The sequence below is a fragment of the Amblyomma maculatum genome, chromosome 1, assembly GCF_055883805.1.
Source record: "Amblyomma maculatum isolate TAMU_Amacu chromosome 1, ASM5588380v1, whole genome shotgun sequence".
NCBI classification, from domain to species: domain Eukaryota; kingdom Metazoa; phylum Arthropoda; class Arachnida; order Ixodida; family Ixodidae; genus Amblyomma; species Amblyomma maculatum.
This window is the reverse complement of record NC_139344.1, coordinates 243,828,642-243,844,156: the sequence shown is the minus strand read 5'-3', so window position 1 is coordinate 243,844,156 and position 15,515 is coordinate 243,828,642. Positions and strand designations below refer to the sequence as shown.

The 15,515-nt window shown below is 44.7% G+C and overlaps 1 protein-coding gene across 1 annotated transcript; it reads right to left on the bottom strand.

Moving 5' to 3' along the window:
- Positions 1 to 1,801: 1,801 nt before the first annotated feature.
- Positions 1,802 to 7,444, bottom strand: LOC146206095 (pfs47 receptor-like). The gene is made up of 3 exons (XM_084608504.1): positions 7,429 to 7,444; positions 4,245 to 4,459; positions 1,802 to 2,504 (listed from the first exon to the last, which is right to left on the bottom strand). Exons 1-3 carry the CDS (start codon positions 7,442 to 7,444, stop codon positions 2,256 to 2,258), a joined length of 480 nt encoding a protein of 159 aa, XP_084464630.1. The 3' UTR covers positions 1,802 to 2,255.
- Positions 7,445 to 15,515: the final 8,071 nt, after the last annotated feature.

Here is a 15,515-nt window from a genome sequence, read left to right as displayed (position 1 = left end):
CAGAGTGAAGGTGTATCTTTGGTTCCAATTACTCGATGCCCCCCCCCCCCCTTTTTTTTTTCATAAGACCGATGTCACTACAATAGGCACCTCTTTACGTTTTTCACATTCTTTCAATGCGTTCACTCACTATTACGTTGATATTTGCGCAGTATTTTACTAAACTCCTATGTGTCATGAGTAAACTGTACTGCAAGTAAAGTTGTCTGTATTTTTTTTTCTTTTCTTCATTTGGTCTCTCATTTGCACTAATCAAGATTTTCGTCTGTCGCAACTTTATTGTTCATCACTTTCACAATCTTTATTTTCTCTGATACGGCTATACTCACTGGTATCGATACATGAGACCAGTGCGTACCTAAGAGTCCTTGTACGTACCTGCGCGAAAAAGACAACGAAAGAAACACATACGGCATGTACCGTAAAGTACGTCAATCCCTTACTCTGCACCTGCCTTTTTTATGCCTAGAGCAGCATATTTATAACCGGGTGGTTTGCGCCGAGTGAATAGCAAGAGTAATCAAGATTACTATAGATCGTGCTTCCTCTCTTGCAGCCATAAAAGCGCCTATACACCCGACGGACAGGAGACATTCGTGACCGACCCTCTGCAATAGCGCATTGTATTATCACTTGAATGGATGACCCTTGTTCTCATTTCAGTGCCCCTTATTCGATTACTCACGTACCGTACACAATTGTGAATCAGACTTACCCTCGCCCTTTCAGCACCCAATCACCGCCGACAACTGTTAACGTCCCTCTGCTTAGACTACTGTCGTTCTCCACCTCCCCCCCCCCCCCCCTCCTCCTCCTCAGACTGAGCACTAGGCGCACCAAGGAAATAAGGGACAACATCGGCTGTCTGCTAATGCTTGATTACCTTGTGCGTAATGATGTCTTTACGCATGAAGGCGAAAATAATAACGATAAAAAAGAACACCCGGCAACAGTGCGAACGCTGGAGATGCACAACTAGGTTCATTACATGGCTTATAAACATACTCCTTGTGCTGTACATTTCGAAGAAACACTATACGCATTGCAGTCCTACTGAAAACAAGGGAATAGAAGTGCTTCATGATCCAGAGTAGATCCTCTCAAGATATTTTGAAGATGGGCCCAGCTTTGAGGATGCCATCAACAGACCGGCACTGGATTAAGGACTTTTTGGATATTTGAGGATCTCCTGAGGATGTTTTGCGTTTGTTATTTGGGACTCCAGATTTTCCCCACTTTTGCTTCTGCACTGCTCAGGTAACCCTGCCAAGCTCGCCCGGATATAAACGGAGACCTCATCTCTAAGAATCGCAAGCTTCATACATGGTTACTCTGGTATAGATATAGGCTTGCCCCGCTATCTAGATGAGCTTGGAAGATTAGAAGGCTGAGAAGAGGAAGCATAGAAGAAGTGGTATAAAATAACCTTGATAGAAGTATTCTTTTATCAGCTTGTGTGTTCGGCAGTCGGTAGAAATGCAATCACGCAAAAGCTGCACCTAGTCCTTCACTTGTGTACGAGGGAAGTTTTTCACTTGATACCAAACATTTTAAGACCATAAAATTTTACTACCATGAAAGGACAAATCGCTGTTTTCACATTTCTATTGCACGCTTGCTGGCTGTGGCTGGGAAATAGGTATTTGAAGCCTCTGTTTGTGCATTGCATAAAAATTGTGTGTTGCTTTCCTGGCACACAATATAACACTGGTACTATCTGCCTATGCGTTGGAAAAAACACGAGGTTGGATGACCAATTTGCGTCAAATGAGTGAATGATTGTGACAGATTACAAAACAAATAATTCTGAAATCTTTATTTGCTCAAAATCTGCGTCAAGAACGCATCCCAACCACAAAGGACTGCTGGTATACATTACTAGCTCGAATATATTTGCACAAAAAATAATTCAATTGTACAGGGGTTTTACTAGCCAAAGAAATTATACAGCTACTAACAAAACGAGATTTTTGTGCTTCTGTAGTTATGCAGTTCACTCCGATTTATCGATAATTTGTGCATTTTATTTTTATTTACACAACGCTGCCGTCATTCCTTAAGCCAGCTGTTGCACGTATTTGGGAAAACTTAGACATGTGGCAAGCACATGCCGCTTAGCGCTATCTAAATACTTAGCTTTACGAAAGCCTGTCAGGACACGCAACATGCTAATTAATGGCTATTTAAGCATCGTTTTCAGGGTTTTTAACTTGATCTTACAATCATGTATTAGCATTGCGTCGTTTTCGGGTTTCTTAGAAGTTGACAGTCTTGCAGACCAGGACCTCGTACTCTGTGTATTTGTGCTCCTTCATATCGTATGGAGTGAACATGCACTTTAAGGACGGGTGGACCTTGCCGAGGGTCATTTTTCCATTGTGAAGGGCACGGCCAATGTAGAGTGGCTCGCCAGAGGAAGTCCGGCCGCCTTGGATGGCTCCGCTCGGCACGCCACCATAAGAAGCTGGCAGCCACTCCAGGGAAGCTCTGTCACAGACAAGTGCCTGCGAAAGAGTTTCAACACAGAACGCAAATGCGCCATCTCTTTAATTATTGCACTGCATACGAACGGGGCTCACGCACAACACTAAAAAGTTAATCCAGCGTATTTAGTTAATGTCCATCACCTTACTCTAATGCAGTGCCTAAGTGAAGGAGACACAGCGCTAAAAAAAAAATGGACAAAAAAACGGTGCGAGAGCTGTGCGTATCCCTTCTTTGTCCTTCCTTGTTTTTTTGCACTGTATTTGTATTTCATCGTGCCTATATATATATACATATTTATTTTATTTTTTTTTTTTCAAAATGAAGGTGAGCAAACTAGCCCATCTTGCAGCATTACTTCAACAGCTGAAAAATGACACCTGCGACCTTTCCAGAGACGACAATGTTCGATATCACCTATCATTTTATCGAATGGACCGAAGTTATGTAGTTTTACAAAATTTGCGAAATGTAGAATTTACTATTTATGTACACAGCTCCGCCCTATGTTTGTACCTCGTTAATAGAAACACGAGACTTACAATTTGTTTCACTGTTTATAGGTCATAAGCTGAATGGATGTCCCACATGTGTACAAATTGTAGAATCGCATCACGTTTAATGTTTTATGAAGCTGGATGAGATCCCTTTCAAGCTGTATTTATTAGTTTTTGTTGAAGGAGCCGGGTTATAAATACGCACCAAAAGCTTCGTAAAAAGTCTCTAATATGTTTGTTTATATCCGTACCGTTGTATTTCTGACCTGTAAGAAAACCGGAGTTATAACTACAAATTTCTTCAAGAATTAATTTGGGGCTGGTGTGTGATGGAATAGCATTTTCAAATTCATTTTTGTCACCAAAATTGTTCTCATCGATAGATACATCCGCACTTATAAATAGGCACAGAATACCAAAGAAGGCTATTTACGAAAAAAAAAATACATACGCTGCATTTCTAATCTGATAGTTCGGCAGTGTTCAGCATGCAAAAATATGCTACATAGGTGTCGGTGCACAAATCTTGTAGGATAAAGGTGTCTTGCTGTTGTATGAAGGGTTAAACACGGGAGTTTGAGATATGGTAAGCTCAAGTTCTTTTCATGCTAATAGCGTTCGCCAAATGCTGCACCCACTTGGGATGGCTGGGAAGAAGCAGACAGGCATTTTTATTTCGCTTGTCCGCAGCGGCGCCGCAGTGGTACTTGACAAATGTACCCAAGGATGCGGGATCGAATCACGGCCGTGGCGGCCATTTTTTGGTGGAGGCGAAAAGCTAGGAGCCTGTGTGCTGTGCGATGTCACTGGACGTTAAAGAGCCCAAGGTTGGAGAAATTTTCGGAGCCCTTCACTACACTATGGCGTCACTCATAGTCTGAGTTACTCTGGGATGTTAATCCTCGTAAATCAAACCAAACCTCATCGTTTCTGATAACTGTGGCATGGCAACAAAGCCATTTTAAATCATCGTATCCGTAGCGGGCGTTACGCCATGCCTTCAAGTGTAAGGATAAGTCAGCATTTATTGCGGAGTGATGTCAATTGGGAAAACCTCATAACACGTGCAACGTTTCCTGGACCAGTGAAAATAGTTTTACATTGCGGCACGTGTGCTGCATATTCCGAACGAATCGTCTGCTGCGAAAGGCTCACAAAAACGCATAAAGGCTCCAAAAGTAGAGCGTGGAAGTATTGACGACTATAGATATGCAAATACAGACATTCGTAAAAGGATACCTATGTCAATGGCGCAATGAATACCTGGTACTCCCTGTAGTAGTACTCGTACTGGTCGTTGGAAACGTAGCAGAAGCCTCGGGAGCGGACAATTTTGCCCGGTATTAAATCATCGCTGTGCATGGCGCGGCCAACGAAGAGGGTTTCGCCACTCCTGTCTTCGCCACCAGGCACCGCTTTTTCCGGTAGGTGCTTTCCCCGGCACGAAACCCACTGGCAGGGAAGCTTGTACTGGCTCGCTGCGAGGCAATTTACCTAGCTTTAGCGGTTTTATGGCTCGTTCACACTTGAGCGTTCGGCGGCGCGAGCGAGCGAAATACGCTGCCGCCGACACGCTCCTTCGCTCACACATCTGAGCCAATGCATTACTGCCGTCGCAGCTCGACTGCGAGCTCCCTGACCGCTCGACTGCAGCTACGTACGCCACCAAAAGCATACAGCTATGCTAAGTGCCGAAGGGAATTCTTCACTATAAATCAAGGCACATATCTGACCCTTTGGCAACAAGAGCTTCAACATGCTATTTGCAGGCATTGCAAACAAAAGGGGCATACTTGCCGCTCATACCAAGGACAGCATGGATTTTATTCCATCCTTGAACACATTGTTTTTGTGTTCGGGGTGATGTTTGTCCTACCGCACACGATATAGCTTCACGGCGTCGAAAGCATTTCGGCTGTGGCCGTCACTTATTGTGAGCCGATGGTCGATTGCGAGTACGCTGTTGCCTGTTTGCCCCTGAGGGATGATAGCGGTCGACACCGCGGGCAACGCCGACTCAACTGCCTCGCCTTCCTATTGGCTGCTGTAATTCGGCGGAAAAATCCGGCGGCAAGATCGGTACCGGACCGAATTGGCTTTACGCCGAGATTTCCGGCGGATTCTCCGCCGCGGCAGCGGGTATCTCTCGCTTTTTCCGCCGAATGCTGAAATTTGAACGAGCAATTACACGGTGAGCCGCGCGTCGCAGAAAAGCCGGTATCGGAGTTGTTGTCGCTGTCCGTTGTAGAGCGAAAATTCACAGTGAATGAACAAAGAAGTAGAACATACCAGGATTCGATCTCCTGGACTTCTGATTGCGAGACGAGCACACTACCGATACATCAAAGTTCCGCGCTATTTCGTTCGAGTAAAGGGCTGTCTTGTGTGAGCTTTGCCGTACGCTATGTCATTAGAAAGGAACTATTACGGAATTAAAAGAAATTAAGCGAGTGCCACTGTACATACCCGTAAATTTTGTACTTTGCTAACATGCAATTTAGGGGCGATATCATGCCAGCGGCAACCCGAACTCTACATAGTACGACTTCTTTAGGGTAGATGACGCCAACATGTTGCTCGCGGACCGCGCTTCGCACTCTTCCACCACTGTGCCGCCACCAGCCCACCACCGGCCGGCCGGCGCTGGCTGTGCAATTTTTAATGGGTGCGGAGCGGATGCGTTTCTTAACTGCATGTGTGATGGATATGCTGCCGACAGCAGTGCGGGGAGTTCATATGAGTCGTCTTCGTCTTCTTCAAGTGCAGATGGTGTATTTATGCATGTTCCCGCTCGGGAGCCTTCTACGAGTGCGGACGGTGCACGTATACGTCTGGCCCTCGGCGGCGGGATCGGCCAAGTAAGTCTGAAAAAGCGGAAACGAAGGCTAGGCGAACAGAGGCGATGAGGGTTAGGCGGCGCGAAAATGCCAAGATGATGGGCACGAGAGGCGAAGGCAATGCCACAGAAGTGTGCCCGAGACGCGGATTATCGTGAGACCCATGCGGAGGCAAAGCGGCATAAGCGGGCCAAAGATACTGACTACCGAAATAGAGAGGCGGACGCCATGCGCCAGAATCGGGCTGAAGACGGTGTGTGTGTGTGTGTGTGTGTGTGTGTGTGTGTGTGTGTGTGTGTGTGTGTGTGTGTGTGTGTGTGTGTGTGTGTGTGTGTGTGTGTGTGTGTGTGTGTGTGTGTGTGTGTGTGTGTGTGTGTGTGTGTGTGTGTGTGTGTGTGTGTGTGTGTGTGTGTGTGTGTGTGTGTGTGTGTGTGTGTGTGTGTGTGTGTGTGTGTGTGTGTGTGTGTGTGTGTGTGTGTGTGTGTGTGTGTGTGTGTGTGTGTGTGTGTGTGTGTGTGTGTGTGTGTGTGTGTGTGTGTGTGTGTGTGTGTGTGTGTGTGTGTGTGTGTGTGTGTGTGTGTGTGTGTGTGTGTGTGTGTGTGTGTGTGTGTGTGTGTGTGTGTGTGTGTGTGTGTGTGTGTGTGTGTGTGTGTGTGTGTGTGTGTGTGTGTGTGTGTGTGTGTGTGTGTGTGTGTGTGTGTGTGTGTGTGTGTGTGTGTGTGTGTGTGTGTGTGTGTGTGTGTGTGTGTGTGTGTGTGTGTGTGTGTGTGTGTGTGTGTGTGTGTGTGTGTGTGTGTGTGTGTGTGTGTGTGTGTGTGTGTGTGTGTGTGTGTGTGTGTGTGTGTGTGTGTGTGTGTGTGTGTGTGTGTGTGTGTGTGTGTGTGTGTGTGTGTGTGTGTGTGTGTGTGTGTGTGTGTGTGTGTGTGTGTGTGTGTGTGTGTGTGTGTGTGTGTGTGTGTGTGTGTGTGTGTGTGTGTGTGTGTGTGTGTGTGTGTGTGTGTGTGTGTGTGTGTGTGTGTGCGCGAGTGTGCGAGTGCGCGCGTGAGTGTGTGCGCGAGTGTGCGAGTGCGCGCGTGAGTGAAATACTCAATGGGCGTGAACGTCGAACGAGTAAGGGGTCAAGAAACATTTTACCATGTGGAGATAAAACTTTGAACAATAATAGAGGACAAAGTGCACAAGTTATGTTTCATAACACACTCGTGCTATGGGTAAATAACAACACCGTGTAGTAGGCGGCTGTGCAGCTTAAGAGCCGCAGAAACGAATGAGAACACAATGCGAGAAAGGTCCGCTAATGCTGTCGCATGCCACTCTTAAAGGGGGAGCTTAAGCGTCCTACCAGTTTTAGGTAGTCCGTTAACGACGATTTCATCACGCACAGCACGTCTGCGACGTTCGTTGTGCAAAGAGCCAATAAAGCGAAGTTCAAGCTTGGCCAAGGCGACTCTGATTTAAATTACACAAAAGTTTGCAGCATGCATAAAAAGAGACCACTCCATGCGTTCAGAATGTATCAAGTCCAAACGAACACAACTTCTATTCATGCACTGTAGCAGACATCTCATGCAACATTTAAGAAGCAGCACGAACAGAGGTATAAAACTTACATCCGTAGTTTGACATAGTGCTTCAGTCGGGGTGAATCGCTCTTGCTTCAAATAGTGATTTTCATAGCGGACCGAGGCAAATGAATAGGGCTCCGAGCCGGCTAACGCATATGGCACGGACATAGATAAGCGAACCAGGAACTTCCCTTGAGTGTTTAACTCTTGACGTAGGTGTGTATTAGCTCTTGTGATTACTACCAGCATTCGTTTATGAGTGACTTCGGTTTATAACGACAGTTTGTTGCCTGAGAGTGGCATATTTTATCCATTGTGCAACACGGAGACACCAACGATGACGAGCCCTCATGTCATTACGAAAAATACCAAAAATCAACACACATACTATGCCCAGTAGAATACCGAACACAAAGCGCAACGCCTCCTTGTAATCAAGAGGTGAATGAAGAGCACTAACATGAATGACAAAATAATTTGGAGAACCCAGAATAAAAAATAATTCAAAAAGCCACACAATCACGCCGAATATTAAATGAGAAATGTGTCATATATGCAATCACAATAAATCGAGTAATTACGGTCAGCATCGTAAGAAGCAGGCAGGTACGAATTGCACGCGAGAGCCGGCAAGAATCCTTTCTCGCTATCCTGCAACATACAAGTGAAACGAAGGCCACAATATAAATTCGAGAGATTGCAACCACACCTGTGGGAACTGCAGTATATCTAAATTTCATTCAGCTCCTGTCAGTAATACGTTTTACTGGATGTAACTTGGACAATATGGTGGGAAAAGGAGCAAATGATGGCTCACCGTTTACAGAACAAAGGGCAGCCATTTAATTCAGACTATCGGAGGCAACGTTTCCCCTAGAGCTTGCGGCCTGAACTTTACCCACTGAGCGGAAGATCTTCTTATCTCAATGTTTATTTTTTTTTTCATTCTGGCCTCCATTTAAGCTATTTCCGAATAGATTTGCAGAGCGAAAGCTTTTGAGCTTGCACATAGTAAAGAAAGTGCTGTACGGATGTAGTCTTCGTCTTTGCCTTCTTGGTGCTTCATCCACCATGAGTGACTACCAACCATACCCTTCAATTTGTAAGTTGTATCCTTGCGAAACAATTATTGAACCCAAACAAAATGTTTTGTTCATAGCAGTAGCCAATACGATCGAACAGGCTCTACAAAATTGCCGGCAAAAAGAAAGAGAGATCATTTATAAACAAACAATATATTTCTCCCCAAAAGAATTCATGCTTATTCACTACAAATAATTATTTAATCAACACCAAAAAACACACTTAGGGACGTTAGACCTATAAACCAACCAAACAAATATCACGCCATCCTATCATAGCACCAGCTGTAGCGTCTTGAAACCGGTTCTGCCATCATCACCCTTTGCTAAGGAAACATCATCTGCGGTGATATCTGTATTTCATTCCTGCCTTTTCAAGCTAATAAAATTTCAATATTTAGTGAAAGCAGAGGCGTAGTAGTCATAATGCGGTAATCTATAGTTGCAGGTCTATTCAATATTGTCCTGCAGGCACCGTAAGGCGGGTATGCGATAAATGGCGGTGCCAGAAACCCTCCCGCTCTTTTTATAGTTTATATATTTATAACACAAAATTCATTCAGCGATTTCAACTTATTCATATAACCAACATCAATCAAACCACACATGATCACGCAGTGTTCTCATTGAGAAATATACCGCCAATTCAATGTACATCTCAAAGAAGTCAAGCCATAAAATTTTTTTCAGCAAACATTTATTTAAATAGAAAAGGACAGAAAGCATTGAGAAAGGTGTGAAGGGTAACATATGTAACCTATACAATGAACAAAATTCAATTCCGCTCAATCTGGCAATTCCGTTTGAATTAAATCTTGATAATAGCTCAATGAAGTCGGCATTCATGCATCGAAATAGGCCTGGAAACAAGGGATGAAGTGGCGCAATACCTGCTCCAGAACTACAAGCACAATTTGGAACCTGCGATTGCTGAGAAATGCTGAGATTAAATCCAGAGTTATATGAATGATTGCAGTGCCAAACTTTTACATTCTGATCTCACTGAAAATGGTTACCAATATCCAGGTTCACAATTTAACAACGTCAAATAAAGGACGAAGATTCGCGGCTAACCCCTCTTTCAGATAATCAAGCTCATAGTGAATGCGTTTGAAAGACATCGCTTATAAATTAGCGAAAACAGAAAAACTGTCGCCGGTATTGAACACAGTGTTCACACAAACAGCAATGTGAAAAAAGCGCAATTACGCCATCTTGTGGATCAACGCCAGAGTAAGAAATGGAAGCCATAAGCAGTCACGCATTCAGAAGGTACGAAACAACAAGAAATATTACAAGGATCTATAATAGGTATCAACCAGCTTATTCCCCACATGGTGAACTCCGCAGAGCGATTCAGACGCGACACCGAACACGTGCGAAAGGCCCATGAAAAACTGGCTCAAATCATTTTTTCTTTTTACAATCACGCATACGTACAAGCAATTCAGTGGATAAAAAGCGCTCAAAATTTGCGCACGAAACATTTATGTACAATATTTCAATATCATCAGTGGCTGGATGCAATTTGTCATTTAAATTACCCATGTGAGACAGCTTGCAGAAAGGAAGAGTCTCCTCTCGACATAGTTATCCAGGCGCGCTCCTGCAATAACCGCCCAGTTGCGATTATAGCGTGCGTCAGTGATCTTCCTCGCCAAAATTGCCTATGAATATTTGCTTTGTCATTAAACTTGAGGCCTTGAGTAGCGTCCCGAAAATTTCGCTCATGTTCACTAAGTCTGTGTTTGATTGTCTCGCCTAGGGGCTGGGCCCGTAGCTCTCGTACCCGTTGAACAACCGTGATGCATATTTGTTAAACCATAGTGCCTAGCCCATGATAAGGGCTAATACGATGTTTAGGGGAACCTCTCAAGGTGTAGTAGATAAATTGTATTAGGTGGGTATTTACTACCATTGGCTAGCCGTTATGGTTGCCATTGTTGGTATACGGTTATCAGGTGGTGGTCCCGGATTCTAAACTCGGACCAGAGAGAATTTTTCTCTCATCATGGTGTTTGTGAACAAACCGTTGAGCTTTGAGGGTAAATGACTGAGTCGGGGAGCTTGCTGATCGTTAAGTATACTATCATATTCTGAGATAAGGGATAGTACGCCCCACGCTTTGCATCATTGCCGCAGGGGTTCTTATACGGCCTGCACAGCCTGTTTGCATTGAGAATGACACTCGTGCTTAGGCTTGTATATACGAAATTTCATTGCACTATTTTCTTCAGCATCGTGACCAAGGAAGATCAGTCGCGATACTGTCGTATTGAGCTTCTTAAGCAGCCGCAATGCTCGAGATTTGGAGTTCCAACGCATAAAGCAGTGCCAACAAAATACAATAGTTTGTTACGTCTTCGTGGCTCTGTCAACATTTTTAAGCGTAGCCATCATCGTCGTCATCATCATCATCAGCAGCAGCAATGGACGTTTTTAAGTCTATACTTCACCCCAAAGTCTTTTTCCTGTCGTTTCCAATTGCCCTACCTTGCGTAAGGCGAGGTGACATCAGCATAACAATACTATTTATTTTTATTATCATTTCACGTGCTATTCTGCTGCCCACCGCCACAGTTCCTTGTCAGTGGCACACTCTATCCCTGTAATATGTCACCGATTGTTCGTTCTGCGCACGTGCATAGTGCTTCATTGTCCGTTTCCTATTTTTATGTCCAGTCGAATAAACTCGCGAGAGCGATGAGAAGCAAACATCGCTCTCTCTCTCTAATGATATCTTCCTAATGGTATCTCTAATTGTATCTTCGTGGCTTCACAGCATTTCCCTTCTGCGTAAAGGGGCAGAAAACGCCCCTGTGAACAATGACGGAAATATATTGAATAAAGGAAGCCACTTGTGAAACACTCCTAGCTATTCATACTGTATATGAGTATTATTATTATTATTGTTTGTATTAGTGGAGACTCCTTGCACCACTACCCCAAATATCCAGTCCGATGGTCGAAACCCGTGCATAGAAAATCTAAAGAAGGCAAGCATCAAGGTAATAAATTGAACAAAGGACGTGATAACCCCTGCTGGTACAAATGAAAATGATTAATTGTGAATAAAATGAAGAAAATGGGAAACTGACGCTTTGAGGGTGCGCCCCAACGATGCAGACCTGCACACTGGTGACGTTTTGAATAGGGGTTTTCTCTGCACAGCACTGCATGCTTGCGTTCGTTGATGGCGGCGCAAATCCGACCAAGAAGAGCTATTGCTTTAAATAGAGTAGATAAATGTCCTGTTAACTTCCTGCAGCGCTCAATTTGCGTATAATAACCGGAACACACGCACCAGAATAAGAATGCTTTTGACGTTTTTGGTCCGGCTGGGGGTGAAAAATAGGCTTAGCGCCCATAGGAATACATGGAAGCGAAATATTCCAAAGCAGTTTTCTAATTTCAAGGGTCATCTGTGATGTCATTATTCGGTACAGAGCAACCATGAACGCCCTCGAATAGATCGTGGAAGTGTGAAATCTCATTACCAAGGCGAAGTATTTTTTAAATACCGCGAAACGTATCGGGGTGCGAGTTGAGAGGGCGACCCATAGAAATCCATGTAAACACAACTTACCGCAATATTTTGCTCGGTTCAGCAGCGTTGAACTCTTCTCATTTTCTGGTGAACGTCTTGTACGACGCCCCGACGTCATGTTGCATGACACACTTCATTCTCCTGGAAGTAATGCAAGTCTGACGACTTGCGGGACCGCTCACAGCCCGATAAACTGACCGCGCACCGTTGCAGACGGCCATGCACCAACCGCTGTCGCTAGCAGACGCTCTAGAGCTGGAGGCGGCCGCGGTGGGTATCGCCAGCTACGCTGTCGTCTGCTGCAATGCGCGAATCTCGTTCGGTTCATATTGTCGTATGGCGTTTGACAACTGCTTTTTAAGTGTAATTATGTCTAGCACGTATCACTGGAGCGACAGTATTATCAAGCTTATTTACCCTATGCGGCAGTATATCAGACTAAGCAAAACTGCGCGATTCGCTACACCCAGCTTGCCTTTTGGCGGTGTCTGGATTCATAACACAGGTTATTCGGGGAGTTTTAAAAGTAGACTGCCTCCTTAATGACGCACTATACTTTATCACACACTTCTTCAAAGCGCTGGTCAGCGTTTAACGACCGGCCACCACTTCTGATGCTCTGCGAAATGAGAGAAATGTTCCGGTAAGTTGTATTTACATGTATTTCTACGGGTCGCCCTCCCAACTCGCACCCCAACATGTTTCGCGGTATTTTAAAAATACTTCGCCCCGGTAATGAGATTTAATATTTTGACGATCTGTTCTAGGATGTTCATAGTCCCTTTGTACCGAATAATGACATCACAGGTGCCCCGTGAAATGAGAAAACTGCTTTGGAATATTTTGATTCCATGTATTCGTATGGACGCTAACCCTATTTTTTACCCCCAATAGGCTGCGGCGCCGCGAGCGCCCCCTTTGTTTGTAAACACGGTGTTGGTCTATAGACATGTTGTCTGAAGATGAATTGAAGGCCATGGCGGAAGTAGTGTGTTGGCGAAGGCTGGGCCAAAAAGCGGTTTAGCGGTGCCGCAGCATAGCCACCGGTCGGGGGGCCAATCACTCAGATTAAGAAATTATACTACTACAAATTAAAAAGTATCAGTCAACATAAGAAGAATAGACATTTTGATAACTTTGCTTGTGAATGAGGTAAGGTATTTTATTAAGACATTGTTATTTTTTTTTTTTTTTTCAATATTGCAACCCCCTTATCGCGCCCCCTTGATGTGGCATTGAAACTTTTCAGGCCTTGTTGGGTTCTTGCTGAAGTAGGCAACAAGAGGTAACCAAGGCAACGGAGATAACGAAGCTGATGAAGCACGAAACGGTTTCTTATCGCCGTCTACTATGGTGCGGGTGGTGCGGGCCTTGGCGCGTCCGGGAAAGCGTATAAATTTAGTTCGCAAGTCTGAAAATATTCCTTTTGCGAAGATTTCCACATCCTTGCTGGTCGCTGCTCTGTCGCCGTTTGGTGAGATTTAATATCCCCCTGCAGCCGTGTTTTCTCGGTTTCGTCCCCTTGGACGTGCGGACAGTGCGAAGTCTTTTTGCAGCATTGCGTTGCGCTTAGCGCTTTATTGCAAGATGAGCCCGAACAAAGTGAGGAAGCGATGTTATGTGGCTCATTGCGGCAGCGTGTACTCAACCGTCGGTGTCTTATTACACCGCTTCCCGGCTGACTTTCAGCGGTGATCAGATCTGGAGATTGCATACACTTAATTGCTCTAATGCTCCTGTGTTAAGCACGTTTGTTGATGCTAAAGCTGTGTCAACTGGTGCAACCTTGAAATTGCCTTGAAAACTGCTGTGTTCTTTCTGCCGAAGGATTTAAATATGAAGAGTTATCCCAGTGCTCTATGCTCCTACTTTCATGGCATTTTTATTTCAATTGCACCTGTGATTGCTTTGTTTTCTGTACATGTATGTTTCTTAACTGGTGATGTTTTGTGGGAGGCACTTCAAGCCTTTTCCATGCCTTGGCTGTGATTTATCGGATGATAAGACCACTTAAACAGCGCTGCTGTTTGTGCTCTCTGCGACATGCATTTTTATTGTGTTTTATTGCGGTATTTGCTTGGTTGATGCAATAAACCATGAATATGAAAACCATAATTTTTCCCTTGGTACACTCTGTTGCGAACTGGGCACGACTACAGTGCCTAGAATCTATTCTAGGCACTATAGCACGACTGCCCTGTTGCACCAGTGTTTCTGGACAAAGTACATGGCCGAAGTAAGCTTGCATGACTTGCAGCAGTATTTGCATTATGAATTTGCATGCTTGGTCTGTTTTCAAGTGTTGCTGCCTTTCTATGCCGCCACCTTTGCTAATCAGTTTCATTGTGCTGAAGCAATTGCTTATAGGCAAGGGCATAAACCACAGAAACTCGAGTTCTTTTAGATGGCAAAGGTTGACGCGCGCTGAAAGGCAGCAACCTTCAAAAGATGCAGGCTCGTCAATGCAAAGCGGCAGTTTTTAAAACAAAAACTTGTTTATAATTCGCGCCAAAGTGAACGGGTGCGTGACGTCATTTGACGTCATGCCCCCCCCCCCCCCCCAATTTTCATTGGTCGCTGGAGCCCATGAGCCGCCATGTTTTGTACGTAAGGTGTCTATGGAGCCTTCGCTACCATAGTACATATACCTTGGCAAGGCTGCTTAACGTCTTCAATATGCACTCTTTTATACCTTTCTAGACACGGACTTCTACGTGAAGAACTGATTTGCACAGTCACGTGCGCCGACTGGCTGGCACGGCCGAAGAAACCGTCGCCAACATGTCAGCCGGCCGCTGCAACGGGGCCGTGGAGTCACGGCTGTAGCTGATTTCGTTTGTTCAAATCACGATTGAGAGCTCCACAATAGTGGCGCACGAATGCGCTGGTCCCGTGATTTTTTTTTTTTTTGTATTTCGTGAGTTTTCCTTGAAGCTCGAAAAAAAAAAAAGATGTACGTGAGGCGAGGCTTTCTTCGTAGAAAATAAACGGAATTGTGGTTTCAGAAAGTGCTCTACAGTTTTGCAAATCACATTTATTAAGAGAGCGAAAACTAGGTCTAGTTCGTTGTACATGCTGCTTTTTGACGAGCTGAACTCTTCACGAAACCACGCCTCGTGGCACGTCTCATTTTAAGCATCATTATGATAATCTTTGTTGCAATAAACAGTTGTCAGTCCGCGCTTCGTCACGTCCGTGTCCAGTCGGTTTTGTTTTGTTAACACTTAGCGCGTCAAAAACCAGCAGCACATTTATTGCCTAAAGTCAATATTTAGCATTGTAACTAATTTATGTTAATTATTACTTAATTGAATACAAAACAAAAAATTGCCTGGGGTGCGCAAGACGGCTGGAAGCTGTATGTAAGTGGTGTTCCTGGCCTACATCAGAGAGGGGATTTGCATCTCCACTCTATCACCTGCCATCAGTGAAAGATGGTATTTGGCTCTAATACTACCTGTACAGGTGGCAGGTGGCTCATCGCGCTGAAAACAGCGACTACG

Bases quoted from the DNA above. Each gene is read 5' to 3' on its own strand.
- LOC146206095 (XM_084608504.1), bottom strand. The intron at 2,505-4,244 runs GTATTCATTGCG...ACTCTTTCGCAG, and splicing joins ACTACTACAGGGAGTACCAG to GCACTTGTCTGTGACAGAGC.